The sequence below is a fragment of the Parasteatoda tepidariorum genome, chromosome 9 (genome assembly GCF_982258835.1).
Source record: "Parasteatoda tepidariorum strain Cologne lab strain chromosome 9, Ptep-v5.0, whole genome shotgun sequence".
In the NCBI taxonomy this organism is placed as follows: Eukaryota; Metazoa; Arthropoda; class Arachnida; order Araneae; family Theridiidae; genus Parasteatoda; species Parasteatoda tepidariorum.
In genome coordinates, this window is record NC_141763.1 from 47,260,231 (window position 1) to 47,278,293 (window position 18,063).

At 28.7% G+C, this 18,063-nt stretch overlaps 1 protein-coding gene across 1 annotated transcript; it reads left to right on the forward strand.

Annotated features, from left to right (window-relative positions):
- Nucleotides 1–1,765: 1,765 nt before the first annotated feature.
- LOC107441152 (glucose-induced degradation protein 4 homolog) lies at nt 1,766–17,103 on the forward strand. The gene is made up of 5 exons (XM_016054304.4): nt 1,766–1,993; nt 7,794–7,961; nt 10,098–10,199; nt 12,928–13,058; nt 13,814–17,103. The coding sequence occupies exons 1-5, from the start codon at nt 1,847–1,849 to the stop codon at nt 13,875–13,877; spliced, it is 612 nt and encodes a 203-aa protein (XP_015909790.1). The 5' UTR covers nt 1,766–1,846; the 3' UTR covers nt 13,878–17,103.
- Nucleotides 17,104–18,063: the final 960 nt, after the last annotated feature.

Consider the following 18,063-nt stretch of genomic DNA (forward strand, 5'->3'; position numbering starts at 1 on the left):
TTTAATTTCATACGAATTTTTGGGAATAAGAAATAAACTCTGAAAATTTAATGTTTTTTATAAGAAAATAAAGTATTTTTTTATAACAGTGAGTAGAAGTTCATTATTGCTTAAATAATATATTGCTTTGATGAAATGTTTTTTTTAATTTATTTTTCTTATGTCGTTTATGGCAATCTTATGAATATTCTATTGAGTCAATGAGTGAACAAAAGGGAACACAGTATTATGAGTAGTAAATATATTTTATTCTATATATTTATTGCTGCCTTTTCTCTATATATTATTAAATGCTCGTTAAATACTATTACAAAGGATTGCATAAGCATATTTAAATTTAAAAATCATTCTCTATTCGGGTTTCCTCTGGTAATCCACCAGTCATTGCACATTTTGACATCAAATAAAGATTTTCGTTAGTCAAATATTTTAAAGAAATGATCATTCAACTCTTAAGGAGGTATAAATTTCTAGTGAAAAGGCAGATAATAAATATTTTGAATAAAGTATAGTCACATACCCTTTATGTAATCCTTTATTAGTTTTGGATAAATTTGAAGTAGTCACATTTTTGAAATGCCATTTCTCGCCATTTTCTATCGCGTAGTCATCTGACTAGGAAGGACAGGGAGGAGGTGTTACTCATTATGATTAGTATACTGCGCATGCTTGAAAACATGCCTTGAGGGATCATCCTGTTTCCTGAGGATTCACAGGCATCCTCACGCTATACACTACCTTAACGGTAGCTTCGCGAAAATGCGTTTATGTTTTCGTTTTTGCATCTCTTCAAGTTACAAGTTGTTATTAAAATGTGTTCGTAAGTGATGTTAGACCATGCTCATCTATTTAATTATAAGTCAAAAGTTACATAACTACACACATAATATTAAAATATGTATGGTACAAAATTACATATTTTTAATAACTCAACACTTGACCCGTTTAAACTAAGGATAATAATTTGCGATCAAAGTGGGCTGCAGGTGGCGTAGAGCAGAACTCTCTACCTATGGCAACACTTCACATGCTTTCCCCATTAGCGTGTGGAAAGTCATAGAGGAAGGAAGTACGTTAGTTTCTCTCTTGATTTTCATACAAATTAGAATCTTTTAAGTTGGAAAACAATATAGAACTGAAAACTACATTAAACATAGTTCTAAAGAAAACGGAAATTTTAAAAAATATTTTTATTAAATAAAAAGGAAAAATATCGTGGTACATTCCTAAACGACTGAAGAGAGGAGGAAAGGCAAGGGAGAAGGACCAAAGGCGTGAAATCGGTCTCCAGATGGCGTATTCGAGTGTTGCGATCGCCAATTGAAAAAAAAATGAGTCATCAAGAGCGCTTACGTAATTACAAAGCTTGAGAAAAGTTATTTATACCAATACGAGATTCTAGAAATATGCTTACTTCGTTCACCATAATACATAACGTTGAACGTAGATTTTCTCCCTTAAAATCCATCGCAAATTTCACCTTCCGCTTGACGTTAAAATCTTGGCGTGATAATAGTCTTGGTGCTCCCCAATTTCAGATGCCGCCAAGGTGCTAACTTGCAGGGTTAACGTAACAAAGTAGCGGCTGCCAAGATAGTTGTTTTATATATTTTTAATAAATTTTAAATCAAATTTTATTAGTGCTCCGTATAGAGGCAATAAATTTTTTGATTGATTTCTGAATATTTGCTTATTTTAATAGTTCTGATAACAGCTAGAAAAATACGTTTGTATCACGAATGCCCACGACAACAATAGATGGTGTTCTGCTAATGTAAACAACTAAACTCTGTTCAAAATTTCTTTCATTATTAACCGCTGATTTAATTTGTTTTTTTATAAAATTATGCCTGGAAAAACAAAAATTGTTCCACCACCTCCTGCAAATTCTCATCAACCTGGGGTGGCTAGATCATTGTTGTATAATGGCTCAAAATTTCAAGGGCATCAAAAGAGTAAAGGAAATTGTTATGATGTTGAAGTAGTTCTTCAGGTAATGATCCAATATCATCATATCTCCAGGAATGTCAAAACATTATTACGAAGCAGTGCTTCCTTTAAATAATTTAAATTTTCTGAGTTGAAATAAGTTACATTTTATCATTGAAGATCTTAACTTATGATTTCCTTGTAATTAATACTCTAAAGGAGGATTATAAAATAATTTGATTTTATATTTGAATTGAGTTAGCCTCTTACGTCCTAGAATCCAATATGGATTAAATTTTGAGTAAAATTACGTGCTCATGATTAATAAAATGACTTTCCATATTGTTTAATAGGTTTCTGATCATAATTACATTGTGCCTTGTTTCTTAAGGTTCATGTAAATAAAAGTAATCTATTATTTGACAGCTGAAGAATTTAAACAATTTCTCCAATTCTACTAATCAAATTCTTAAATTGCAAAATGTTTCGTAAATAATAAGAATCGGTCAATATCACTGTTTCAAAATACTTACTCCTAGAATTTAACTTCGCGGAGTTTTGGCAACTTGGCGCCAAAATGAAATTATATATTATTGGTAATTTTAGAAATAAAACTAATCGTAATAAATCTCATACAATGAAAAAACTTTATTACGTAATGCATGTTTAAAATTTGGGACTTAATTTATCAAAAGCTTTAAACGTTTATATTAAACAGAAAAAATAATTAATCTTTAAAAATTAGAAGGTTAACACGAAATTAATTCAAATCTTACCAAAGAGGATATTTTTAAGTAATAATGTATGACTTGGATTATAAACTAGATAAGTACTGCAACACACAGTCCAATCGTTTCGACTTTTAAACTGTAAACAAATGTTGTACTAGAATGTTTCGAACAATTCAGTTTATTTTTTCTCTTCTCGAATATAATACAGTGTTTTCACTACAGCGCGAGAACGCGAGAATCTCGCGTATTTTTTTCTTTTCTCGCATTAAAAAATTATTAACGCGAGAAGATCGCGCACTCTATTAATCAATTTCAAAATGAGCGAATTTTGGAAAATGTTATCTAAATGTTAGAAAATGTTATCATGGATCCATGTTATCTAGCTTCCCTACCAGTATTGTTCAGAACCGGTACGAACCAGAACACAATCCCCCCCCCTCACTAATGACGGAACACCTTTCAGAACACATTTTTCTGCAACCACGTGTTCACGGAAGGTAAGATTTCTTCATGTAAGACGTTAAAATGTTTTTCAATGCTACAAATTTACTAAGTGATTCCGAATTGTTCAGCATATGTGGCAAGGTCATTTAGCACTCAAAACCGAATTAAGACAAAATATCGTATACAAATGACTGATAAACATTTGAGCAACCTAATGAGAAAACCTGATGAAAAAGTAGATATAGAACGTTTTCCATATTATACCTGCCAACTCTTCCGGATTTTCCGGAAGATTTTATTTTCACATTTAAAGTGGTAGCAATACTCAGGTTATTCCAATTAATTTCTTTAATTATAATGATAATTATAAATGAGTGTGACCACCACTATATATAAATAATTACAATAAATATATAAAAGCATAATAATCCTAGCGCAAGCGAATTTCAACGGAATCAAAATAGTATAAATATATTTTTGAGTCAGATTGCTTTTCGTTTATTGTTTTACAACCACTCTGAAAATGCATTCTCGGAAAGAGTGAAAGTTGGCAGGTATGCCATATGATGATGCAGTAAAAATATTCAATGCTTTAAAAATTAGAAAATGTTAAAAATGTATTATAATTTAAGAAATATTTTTTTTCCAAGTCTATTCGCGTTTTTTTAATTTTTAGAAATCTCACTTAACTTTTTGAGATCTCACCCTGTTTTTGAGAAAGGGTGAGAAATTCTCTCTCATTTTTTTTCTGTAATGAAAACACTGATAATACTATTTTTTTTAACCACATATCCAATAATTAGGGAAAACTTCCATTTAGAAATATCTATTACGTTTAGTTTCTGGAAGTAACATAAATAAATTTTTTTAAAACGATTTTTCAATACTGTCAGAACATTTGTACTGCCCAGAAAACTGGTATGGTTCCTTAATTGACAATTACCTTTGAGTTATTTATTCATTATTTAAAAATACTTGCTTTATATATCATTTTTTAAAATATTATTCTTTACTATTATTATGTATTTATTTTTATTCTAATTTAAAGACTTAAACTGAAAGGGGTGTTAGTTTTTTATAAAGTAATTGTGTAATATTACCGTATTATGAAACACATTTTGAAAAACTTATCGAAAATTTTATGAAAATGTACTGAAACCCATTTGTTACTTAACCTTTTTGCAATTATTAAAAAAGTAAATAATTTATATTTACTTTTTAAGCTTTATATAAATACCATTTACAATTGAGATATGTAAAAAAAAAAAAGGGAACTATAAACTGTTATTCGAAGTTGATTTTTGAAAATATTACTAAACAATGTGGATAAAACCTTTAATTTATAATAACTGAAAGTTAAATTGAAACTATAAATTTTTTTTATTTGGTTGCAATTATATCCTATCAAAATGAATAAGTGTTATTTGGATAGACTCTAGAACTAAACTTGTGTTAATGAAATAACATTTAGCTATCTTTTAATTAAGCAATTTTTTTTTTATGTAACCAACAGTTTGTTGTCAAAAAATAAAAATTATTGCGTAACAATCTTTAAAAATTATTACATTCTAGCAAAACAAGTTATGAATAAAAGTCTGTAAAAAATTTCATGAACGTTTTTCATTAAAAAAAATTTATTTTTATTTTTTTTTGAAATTTTAATAAGTGATGAAATCTAATAAAAGCCAGGCTTTTAATTTAAAAAAAAAGAAAAAAAGATTTAGCAAACCTTGGTTTGAAGTCTTAGCATTTTATCAAAGCACAATGAACCAGAGAAAACAAATAAAATTAAAATATTTTCTTACAAATGACACATTAATCATTATTATTCTAATACTGTTACTAATCTAGACATCTTTAATGATTAATTTTGCAGTAAATAAAAGCATTCTTTAAAACTGAGCTAATAGTTTTGACAAAAAAGTATAAATATATTTTTTTGAAGATACTTTAAAACTTTTTATGTCTTTATAATTAAAAATTTTTTTTTTTACTTTTCATAGCTAAAAAAAAAATAATAATCTGTGAGTAAAATTGCCTATCAGTAAATTTAAAATTAATTTTTATTAAAAAGTGTGTTTCTTACTTGTTTACTCAGTAAATTCTATTTCCTACCTGTCGGGTTAAAATTCTCTTACTGTTGGGCCTACCATAGAAGATTTTTCTAATTTCATTCTCTGTGTAAACTTATACAGAAGCTACCAACCATAACAAATGCTATTGAACACTGAAGTAAATAAAATAAAAAATTAATTATAATGCCCTCTATTAGCAGATTCTATATCATAGCAAATTTTTACATAATCATTCTACAAGTCATTCTAAATTTCTTTTAGAATTTTTAAAATTTAGCTTTAGTTTAAATTTTTTTAAAAAAGCTTTGTTTAGATGCCCAGTGGCTGAGTGGTAGCGCTTCGCACTCCCGTGCCACAGGTCCTGGGTTAGATCCTCTGGCCGGGCATGGTTGACTCAGCCTTTCATCCCTTCAATGTATCGATAAATGAGTACTAAGCATGCTTGGGAACTAGACACTGGGGATTTTTCGTTTGGCTGACCACCTAACCGGAACATCTGCTTATGCAACCCAGAGCCCAAGGTCAAGAAAACTGAGATAGGCACAGTAGGCCTTGGCCCTCTATGAGCTGTCGCGTTACTGAGCTTAGTTTTTTAGTTTAAAAAAAATCCGAAAATAAAAGCGTGTCTTTATTTATATAGAAGCACAAAGAATTTCGTTACAACTATATCTTGTAAAATATTTGTAATGTAGAAAATTATAGGATTTTGATATTGTTTTGAAGAACATTATAATACCTGACAGGGTCCTAAATCCAAATTTTACCAGAACTGGGCAAAAACAAAATTTTTGCTGGATTTCCGTTGCTGGCCGGGTAAAAGATTCAAATTTTCACCAAGTATCCTTACTTGATACATCTCGGGTTTAAAATAATTGGACTTAAAGAAGACGAAACAGCAAGCACAAATGAAAGTACACTGGTTATCATAAATTAAGGAAAAATCACAAAAATAGCGATAACTCTTTCAAAAGTAAGCCAAACCGTGCAAAATTTGCATATGTTGTCCACTAAGAGTAGCTGAGTAAAATTGCAATATGCAAATTAGTGGCGCTGCACTCGGCTTACGTCATCTGCCTGGAGCATAAAAGTCCAAGTTTGAGAGAAAGCACACAAATTTTACTGTGATTGCGACATTGAAAATCTGAGATAGCCAATTCGTAATAATGACCTCTAGGCATCATTTGCCTGAAGAACTACGATGGAGAGCCATCGGGAGACTAGAGGCAGGGCAGAGTCAATCAGAAGTGGCCAGATGGCTAAATGTGAGTCCATCTGTGGTTCATAGACTTTGGAGGCAATTTCAAACCACAGATTCGGCATCTAGGAGGTTCAGTCAAGGACGGCCAACTGTTACGACCAGTGCCGATGACCGATATTTGACATTAAGTGCACGCAGGAATAGAACCGCTACTCCGACACATCTTAGATCCTCTCTTGCTGCAGCCACCGGAAGGTTGGTGTCAACGTCAACTGTGCGCAGAAGGCTCCACGAAGGTGGTCTGTATGCGAGACGACCAGCCATTTGCGTGCCGCTCACATCACGCCATAGGAGAGACCGTTTGCAGTGGGCCCGACAACATGTCCACTGGACGTCAGATCAATGGAGGCCTGTTCTCTTTACGGATGAGTCCAGGTTTAGTCTAGAAAGTGACAGTAGACGTTATTTGATATGGAGAGAACCTGGGACCCGTTATCATCCATCAAACATCCGTGAAAGAGATGCATACGGAAGAGGCAGTGTCTGTGTTTGGGGAGGCATATCCTTAGGAGGGCGCACATACCTCCATGTCTTTCCAAGGGGAACCGTGAATGCTCAGGTTTATCGAGACAACATCCTTGATGCTTATGTGCGCCCATATGCCGGGGCAATTGGTGATTGCTTCCTGTTACAGGACGATAATGCAAGACCACACAGAGCTCGCATTGTTGATGATTATCTTCAACAGGAAACAATTACTCGCATGGAGTGGCCAGCTCGATCCCCGGACTTGAATCCTATCGAGCACGTTTGGGATGCTCTAGGGAGGCGTGTATCTGCCATCAATCCGCCCCCTCAGACCCTTGCCACGCTTGCAACTGCTTTACAAGAGCAATGGCTCTCACTTCCTATTGAACTGATAGACCGCATAATTGAAAGCATCACACATCGCTGTTTGTGCTGTATTGCTTCTAGAGGCAATCATATTCCATATTAAAGGTACTTTTTCTATTGCAAACCGATACTTCCAATTTGTTTATTTTATACATGTGCTAATTTCTATACTACTATTAATGTCTGATAATTTCTTTTTATGTTGTTTAATACCTTACTATGTGTTGTATATTGTGGGTAAGTTTCATAAAATTCCATGTGTAATTTCTTGAGTTATCGCGATTTTTGTGAATTTTCCTTAATTTATGATAACCAGTGTACTTTGTGCTTTATTTAAAATTTTTTTTTTTTGCTATAGTCTACATAGCACATAGCTTTTGTTGGACAATTAACCTTATTCAATCATTGTTCCTTATGAGACCAAGCTCTACTGACTGTGTTATTTTGCACAATAGTGTGTTTCAAAACTGTAGTTTATAGAGCCAACAATTTATATTAAAAATGTTGCATTTTATTTTTCAGCATGTTGATGAAGATAATGCATATGTGTGTGGTTATTTAAAAATTAAAGGGCTCACTGAAGAGTACCCTACTCTAACAACATTTTTCGATGGAGAGATAATTGGTAAAAAATATCCCTTTTTAACTAGGAAGTGGGATGCAGATGAAGAAGTCGATAAAAAACATTGGGTATGTTTCTCCTCTTTCCTCTGTCAGATATTTGAGTTTCTTATTATTTTCATAAGATTAATTTTTAAAAATTGTTTATGTTCATGAAATTTCCGTTTATGTTCAGGGGTCTGTTTAGAAACATTGACCCTTCATAAAAATGGACCCTTCACAAAAATATTTTGTGAAAGGTCCATTTTAACTTAAAAACGGACCCTTCACAAACCGATTTTTCTTTTAATTGAACCTTTCACAAATTTGTTTATCTTCATTATTGTTTTGCTAATCGAATAAACCCTTCCCAGGGTAGAAAACAAGAAAGATGGATGTAAACGAATTAAGTTTTGTCTTCAGCAGACGATTCTTCCATTATTCGTCCGAAATTAATATTATGTGTTCAGCAGTATAGACTCAATACCAAATATTTGTATGTTGCATCTCTAATTTAGAAGCAGCAATTGCTGTTTATTTTTGAAAATTTAAATTTTTTTATTATCATTTCACAGTGCCAAGCATAATCTTGTATCTATTTACAATTTAAAAACTCCTTGAAAAAGTTTTTTGCAAAAACTGGACCCTATTTGCACAAATTCATAAAAGCGCATCTTGGTTGAAAGAATGTGAGTAATTTTTTCACAATTTCACGAAAACCGGACTTTTCACATAATGTCTGGACAGACCCCTGATGTTCGATCAAGCTTTTTTTTCTATTTTATTAATTCATTTAAATGTAACTCTTGCAATTTTCAAATCAATCCAAGTTATGAATATTTTATTCCCTGGAATATTCAGTATTGTTGCAATTTCTTTAACCCCTTCCTTCTCGCTTCTGTGAAAATGACGGGGTGAGGTTTCGCCCTCTATTTCTCGCTCCCATGAAATTTCCAGGCTGGAGTGTTTAGTAGTAATGCGCCAATAAAAATAAAACTAATTCATTTCTTTTACCCGGAAAACATTTTATTTCTCATTTTACGCACTAGATGGCAGTACCAGGATATTTTTAAGGTAATTGTAGATAGTTAGTTTATTTTAAATTAGATGTCACCACTAATAAAAAAATAGGCACTTTTATAACCGTTTTCTTGAAAATTAACCGATTGTTAAGGGGTTAATGACGTTTATTTAAAAAATGTTTTATTCAATATGGCTCTTGCTGCAGTGAATAACTTATTTTTTTAGTTTTATTCACTAGCTATGTTATAGATACACTGCCCTACAAAGATGGAAGAGACACTTTCAGTTTTTGACATTTTTTAAGAAATACTCGGAGGATTATTTTATAACTTTAGAAATGTTTAGTTTATGCGATTTTTCAAACTTAGTAATAAAATTTAAAGCTTTCAGAGGTTTGAGGGACAGACAATAAATAATGAAAGAAAATAAGTTTTTTTGAACACCCTATGCCAGAAAATCAAGTTATAATCTTGTAACATGTATTAATTACTTAGTTTTTTATTTGCTTCATAATTTTGTAGTGAATTGTATACTAATGAAAAAAAATCTTATAATATGTCAAAAACATAAAAAGTTTGGAGAAATTTTCTTTGTAGTTTTTGTATTTTTTAAAATAAATCTCAAAATGATCAGTGAGTTTTCTCAAATATTTTTTTTTTGTAGTAATGGGAGACACTACCTTTAACCGAACAGCAAGATAAAAATAAAAATGTCTGGGAAACCCCTATAAAAAGTTCCATATTTCTATAAATATTTAAACTAGAATTATGAAACTTTATGCAGTTGTTGCAAATAACAATTAAAGTAATCAATGCAAATTACAAGCTTATTGCTTGATTTGTTTTGGTATAAGTTGTAAAATTTGTTAGTTGTAATTCGTAATTGTAGGGGTATGGAATCTCTTATAATGATTTGTAGCCTATAGCAGCACTTTATTTAGTAACACAGTTATAGGCTGTTTTATCAGTTTTATGGTTCCTTTTAATTAAAATTTACTTAAATGATTCATAAACTTAAAACAACAACAAACTTAATATGACTAGTCTTTACAATAAACACAACTGCTAATTAATTATAACTATGCTTTTCTCTAAATATTTTTTTCATATTCTTATAAAGTTAATGTACCTTATATATTTTAATCTTTTATATTATTGAATATTTAAAATAAAAATCAACTAAAGCTTATTTGTATTTTTCTAGAATAAATTTCACTCATTTTATCAATATGCAAAATGTTTCAATTCAGACTCATTTGATTATGATGAACTAAAGGATACAGATTATGTCTTCATGCGATGGAAAGTATGTATTGTTGAGTTTTACTATTTAATGCAGAGGCATAACTATTCTTGAACGAGTTGTCTTTTTTTAAAAAAATATTCTATACCATTCTTTAGTTTTGAAACTGTAAATAAGATAGAGATATACTGGGTCCTAAAATACAGTTCTTGATACACAAGAAAACTTGGATTTATTAAACGGCCAGTTTTAGGTACATGAGAAAATCTGGATTTATTATAAAGCCAGTTCTGGATAGATGGCCTATTATAACATTTATGCATAACATTAACAATATAAAAATTGTATAATTTTTTATCAAATAAATATTTTGTATGATATAGTTCAAGAAAATTTATTGTGAGCCTGTATGAATAAAACATATGTTTTTATTTTTAGATTTTGTTAAATTTGGATTGACTGTTTGGAAGTAGAATGATTTATATAAACCTCTGCTTTGTTGAAGTGAGGACACTATCTGATAGTGGACCTTATAATTAATTAAATTTTTAGGGCATTTATTAATGTAGCTTCTATTAAATGTATATTTTAATAAAATGATAATATATTAAATAAAAAATGTTTTGATTCTCAGATATAATTTTTTTAATCTGATAACTATAAATGTAAGTTATGTGAAATGTAATCTACCTGAGTGTAATCTTTTAAGCTTTTTGATACTAAGTGAGAAATCTTTTCATGTTACCAGTTTTGAACAGAAGATTAATTTAGTGATTTTGCTACCTTAATGTTATGATTCAATCTTTGTATCGTTGTAATTTTGAAATCCTAAAGAAAAAAAGTAACTACTAGATCGAGTAACAAAAAAGGGGCATATTTGATTTTATGAAAAACTTTATCTATGAAATTCACGTGTATTTACATTGTGTGCAGAAAAAAAAAGCTCGAAAACATTCTGTGGTATTAGCCTCACTGTAAGGTTTTTACCCTGAGCGCTTGGATATTGAATATTTTGAGTTGTAGCACGTAAGAAACATGCTTTCTAATAAAAATGTACTTTAAATTTACCTTTGGCCAATTTTGTTGATACTTTCTTCTTTTCAATGTTAAGCTTAATTTATGTTGGAAAATGTAATAAAATATATTATTATGAGTTTTTCTTTGAATTATTTCTCCTTAAGCTATTAATTAAGGAGAAAAATATTTTTTTATTTATTCTTTTAAATTTTAGTTATAATTTCACCTAGATAGTATTATTTTGCACCTAAGAATTATATCTGGGATCTGTTTAGGTTTTTTTGAAAATTTAAGCATAATTTGTGAAAATTACATGAAAATTTAAGCATAATTTGTGAAAATTATATTAAAAAATCAGCACAAAAATATGGCAAAGTAAGAGAATATTTTCAAAAATTTTCACTACAAATAAAAATTATTCGTGACTGGTAAATTTTTTAATATTATTCCCTTTATATTCAAAAATAATTTTTCTAATGTGAAATTTTGGGCTTAAAATCGTATCCAAATATTAAAATCATTGTTCATAGTTAAATTTCAATTTAATAAAAACATGCATTTAATAGTACTAGCACTAAAAGGTATTTTTCATTATGAAAACATTTTCGACTAGGTCAGGAAAAGTTTCATCGAAGAAAAAAAAAAATTTCATAAAAGATAAAGGTTTGTTGAATTTTGACTTCTTGTATAGTTTACAGAGGGAGAGTCATGTTGTTTCATTATAAAAATACTCAGTGGGAAAAAAAAGCTTGCTTTGATATGGCGTAAGCGACCAATTAGGCTTACCACATTACACTATCTGACCAAACACATGCTACCTTTTTTGTAGAAAACAGCTGGCAGAAAAGCTTTTCGTTTCCATAGATTGCAACAAAAATGGCAGTTGCATGAGGATTTTTTTTCTTTTTTAAGTATTTTGTGAAAATACCATTTTTCCTAAAGTTGAATTTGAGAAGGTACCGCTAATCGGTAGTAACTTTACCCTGGACAGACCCTTGTGTATGATTCCCCTAAGAGGCTTAAACTAATTTTTCACATCCCAACTACGCTTATTGACTTATTTGACCCATATAAGCAGAATCACTGGTTTTACTAACACGAGCCAAAGCCAAGTGACTCCTCTTACATAAATGGAGATTATTTAATGGTAGTTTTCTTTAAATAGTAATAAAAAAAGGTGTCATTAGCTTGAGGAACCTCATAATTGCTCCTTTTGTTTATTTAATTATATCTAGGTTATAGAGTTTATAATGCTCTGTAGAGTTTATTACTCAGAAAGTATTTGAATTAATTATATTTGTCAATTATTAAGGTTTTGTCTAATTAAAATCCTGAAAAGGCAAAGTTCCTAGAACTATTTGTCAACAATGGATGCTGATTGCGACATAATTTAATTGAAACTGGATATATATATTTAACAGGCTGGATTCTTTTCTCTGAAAGTTACTATTATTTTATAAATGCTATAGTGATACTTAGCTTGTTTATCATACAAATGATATCTTAGATAAAAAGAAGTGATTATTGCTTACTTAATTTGAGTTAAGTCTTAAAATGTTACTTTAAGCCTAAACTCAATGAAAGAAGTGTAAATATTTCAATATTCCATCTATAAATTAAAAAACAAACAAAAAAAAGTGCTTGGTTTAAGTATAGCGTGGCGATTATATTTATATTGTTATATGATGATATTTTTTTTATTAATAGGCCATTGTCTATTTTATTTTTTTTTTATTTTTGTCTGTTTTTTATATATATATATATATATTTATAGGAGCATTTTTTAGTCCCAGACCATACCATCAAAGATATAAATGGTGCATCCTTTGCTGGATTTTATTACATATGCTTCCAAAAATCTACTGCAGCTATTGAAGGTTATTATTATCACCGGAGTTCTGAATGGTAAATATTTACATTTTAACATGAACCTCTTTGTAAAATTCTATAAATTTGTGTATAGTCTTAAAGAAAGGAAAGCTGTAGATAGATATGAAATCAAAAATCGTTCTTAATTTTTAAAAGAAAAATTTAATGCTGAAAATATCAATTTACTTTATTTTTTTAAGAAAAGTGACTAAAATAGAATAAAGTTTATTAAAAACGCTGATAAAAAGAAAAATTAATAAAAAGCTTCATGGGTAAAAAGAAAATTACTTCTTAAAACTAATCTTAAATGTAGAAAACCACAGATATCTATGTAACGGGTAGTCTATAGTACCATAGAGAAGAAAAACGATAATAGAAGAATAAAGTCTATCAGAAATGCTACCTTAAAATACTGGGCAATAATAAAGGCAGAAATACAGCAAAAAAAAAAAAAAAAAAAAAAACTTAATTCTTCAAACAAAACATGTTGAAAAACAACAAAATTGATTCGCTTTAATGCAATTTTTAAATAAAATCTGCAGTACATAACTGGTAATTTACTATAAAGTAATCTAGCTTTAATTCTTTGAATTTTCTTTTTCCATCGTTTTCTAGGACATAAATTTACAAGTTTTAGAACTTAAATATGCTTAAAAACTATTCACTAACAATGTATAGTTACAAATACCATTTTAGATTATTCTTTATTAAATCTATTCACGGCCGAATATTCGTCAAATGATGCATTACTTTTCATATTTCATGACTTTTAATTCTATTTTTTTCCGTAGGTATCAATCATTGAATCTAACTCATGTGCCCGAACACAGTATACAAATATATGAATTCCGATAATCTGCCATTTGGTGACATGTTCATTTGCAGAATGTGGAGCGATTCTCATAACTGAACATTCAGTATTTGCAAATAAACTGAAAACATGATGTATATTGAATGTACTGTACATAAAAAGAAGAAAAAATTTAAAGAAAAAGTGATATTCATCTTTAGCAACTTACTCCACTACAATGAAGGCAATTTGCGAGCATCATATTTAGCAGAATTGAATTAAATACAAAACTAAAATTTTGATTTTTGTTTTATTCCCTAAATATGATAAATATAAGTACATCACTTGGTATTAAACTAGAATCTGGCGTGTGAAATTCTATCAGTTTGTGTTGCTAAGTTTGTTTGTTATTCTTAAATTTGTTGAGTTTATTATTTTATTTTGTATGCAATTTTTTTTTTAAAATCTATTTTCCATGCCTGCCTTGAGATAAATAAATCCATGTATTAAATTAAATATTAATCATATCTTATTTTGCTTTTTTTAAAAATCTTTTGAATGAATTTCATATTGTTTAAAGAAGTATTTGCATATAAGAAAGTTAAAAATATCTATATACATTTTTAATTTTCTTCAATATTGCTTAAATGTTAAAGTAAAATATTGGCTTTAAAATTATTAAAATAACTGTTTGTATTGTTAACATAAATGGCTATCTCTTTATTCTTTCATTTGTTAGGAAGCTCAGACTGTTTATGCATTTTTTTAAACATTGCATAAATATATTTTAAAAATAATGAATAAAAAAATTTGGAGAAAGGAGTTGAACATCTATAAATGAAGCAAACATTCACACAATGGTATTATAGTATCAATATTAATGTATTTAATATTAAAAACAATTTTGGCCATTTAATTTTGTTACTTAATTCACAGAAAATGTGTCATTATTTTTACTTTTAAAATAAAAATGACTTTAACGTTTTCTAACACTTTAGATTAAAAGAAAATGTGCAAAGCTTGATTTCAAAATGTAATTCATTTTATTGAAATGAATATTTATTCCACATTCTTGAAGTCTTTATTTGAATTTTCCTTTATTTCTACAGATTTTACTATAAACTACTTCTTTTATGAAAAGCTTTTTAAAGATTAGGAAAAATTCCATTTCCCATCTTCCTTCTTCTAGCGCATTTCTTTTTAAACTCTTTAACTAAGCCCCCCCCCCACATTTTTTGTAACTTAATTTATTTGGTGGCAATATATATATATATATATTCTGGTAAACTGATAGTTATTCTTTATGCAAGTAAATATAATAAAACAAAACTAATACTATGTGCCTACTAGTACTAATTTGCCATACTTTTTACAGATTTTAATACTAGCTACAGAATTTTTGGAAAATGTTTAAGGATTATGAAAAATCCAATTTTGTGATTTCTTTTCCATTCTTTTTTATTTTCTTGTTCATTTACTATTTTATTACTACTCCTTATTTCTATTATAATCAATTATCTAATATTTTCTATTCTCTAACTATTCTTTGTTTCTTACCACAGCAATCTATCTGATACTTTTATAAACTGATTATTAATCTTTATACAAGCAATTATATTAAAACAGATTTTATTGTTTAAAAATTGTGGGACATCAATTAACTTCTTTGTTTTCATATTGTCATGAAAAGTACCACAGAAAATTAGCTCAATTATTATTGTGTAATATTGCTAAAGTTTAGCATCTCATTTATCGTCTTCAGACATGTTATTTCTAGATCTTTTTAAAACTTTGAACACAGCATGGGTTCGAATTCACTGGTATATAGATATGGAAAACTTCCATTTGATCTTGCTGTGTTGCATTAGAACTCGGAGAATTGATAAATTCTCTAGCAATCAGCAAGTTTAATAATCTCCATTGCCTTAATTTTTGTTCATAATGAGCAAGAATCACAATTATACTGGTTATTATTGAATTTCTTTTTTCAGGTTTTTTTTAAAAAATTAATCCATTTATTTTTGCACATTTTAATGCATTTGCTTATATTCCATATTTGTAGATCAAATTTATTGCTTTTCATGCAGTTTTTTTTTTTTTTTTTACTGATGTTTTATATATTTTTTCCTTTGTTTATAAAAATATTTGCAATTTCATCTATATGTATATTTATTGGTATTTAAAAGATTAAATGTAATATATAAATTTTGTTTCTTTATAATATAAATGATTGTATTGCAAGGGCAATTAGCAGTATTTTTTTTGTTCATAAGGACATTCATATTTTTATAATAGAAAGTTTTACTAATTTATTTACGTTGCTCTTAAAGATCATTTGGAGATTCTTCTCTTATTTTCCAACTACTCTCGTATTAATTAGTGTACCTTCATTGTTAGGAGTTGCTCTTAGTTAAAATATATAAATTCAAATTTTTGTTAAATACAAATTGAGAAAAAATATATTCTGGAAAAATAATCGCTCTATGTCAAAGTCACCAAAACATAATTTATAAAAAAAATTAAAACAATGTAATCAAATGAAAAAATGTAATTTTAAGTATGGAGTTTAAATTTAAAGTCATCAAGCCGTTATATTTTTTACTTGTTCGATTGACTTAACTTTTTAAAAAATGCTTTTTAAGTTTTATATACACAATTGACTATGAGGGGTTGATACTTTTCTTGCTCATAAACTTTTGGGTTTGTCTTTTAAAGTATTAAGGCACTTATAAGCAAATTAAATAACTAATTTTTAAAATCCTGGAATGCTCATAAAATTTTGGGTTTATTACGCCAGTTTTTAATCAAAATAACCTTTTTTTCCAAAATGTGGAACCTCATAATACACACTAAATAAATTATAAATTGTACTTTCAAAGTATGGTAGGTAAATATAACCCCTCATTATTCACTTGATATCATACCACTGTTTTATCGCAATTTTGATTTGTTTTGAATTTATGATATATTCTGCCATCTATGCTGATATAGCAAAATTATTGTAGCTTGTAAAATGTGTTAAGTTTTTATTGAATATTCCATTGTGTAAAGAAATTCATTTGATAGCGTTGCATTGATCACTCTTTCACTTGAAATGTTTTAGTGTGATGTTTGATAGTGATAGTTTTATTGTAAATCTGTAAATAATTGGATGCAAGAACTGAAGTTAAAAATCTTTATTAGAGGCATTTAAAATGGATATTTTACCAATTGTGAAAGAAATGTGCTTCTAACAATTGGTTAGCTTTTGTAACAAAAGTGATACAGAAATAAAATCTAATTTATTGAAAATATGTGTTTATGAAAATGATTGTTTGCATTTTCTTAATTTTTTTATTTTAGTTAAAAAAAATACTCCATCTACTTTATAAGTATTTTGAAAAAGTAAAGTTAATAAAATATAGTGATTGGGTCATTCAATTATAAGAGGAGAATAAAATTTCAATTTATTAAAATGTTGACTAGCCTGCAAGAACTATTCTATGAGTCAGTATAAAGTAAAAATGCCAGCGATGAGTTTTTATCTCAAAAATATTAGTTTAATGTTGTTCTTTTTAAAATGTATACTTTTTTCTTTCTTTCAAGATATTCTAATTTCTTGATTAAAATTTTTTTTAAGAGGACGCTTTACCGCGGAAGAAAGTTTTTGTCCCAAATTCGCTTTCTCCTTTTTTACTAATTTAAAAGAAAAAGTTCAGGCAAACCTAGATAAGTCGTGAAGTTTCAATTGCTGAAAGAAAAAATACTTCAAAATATTAAAATGCAAACAAATTATCAGAAGAGAAATCGTTCATTGCGTAATCCTAAGATATCATCTCATAAATTATTATTTTGGGCTATTTTAAAATTTTCTTTTCAGTATTTCTTCATGGCTTACTCTAGGTTTGTCTGAACACTATTTTTCTGCACTTTAACCCTTTTACTACTAACGGGACTCATTTGTCCCAACAAATGTTTAAAAATTATTAATGGACATACGTATCCACCATTAAGTACGACCGGGACATATATGTCCCAGCCTCTAAATTGATAACCGCTTGTCAGAAAAATCCCAAATACTAAATTTGCCTTCTTTGTGACCTATTTTGTCCTTTTGAATAATAAACGGGACAAAAAAATCCTTTTTTAAAATTTGTAGTCAAAGGGTTAAATTAGTAATGAAGAAGAAAGAGAATTTGCAACGAATTTTTTTTTCGAGGTATGGCAACCTCTTAAGATATTATATAATATTTCCCTGCTACAATTCTATTT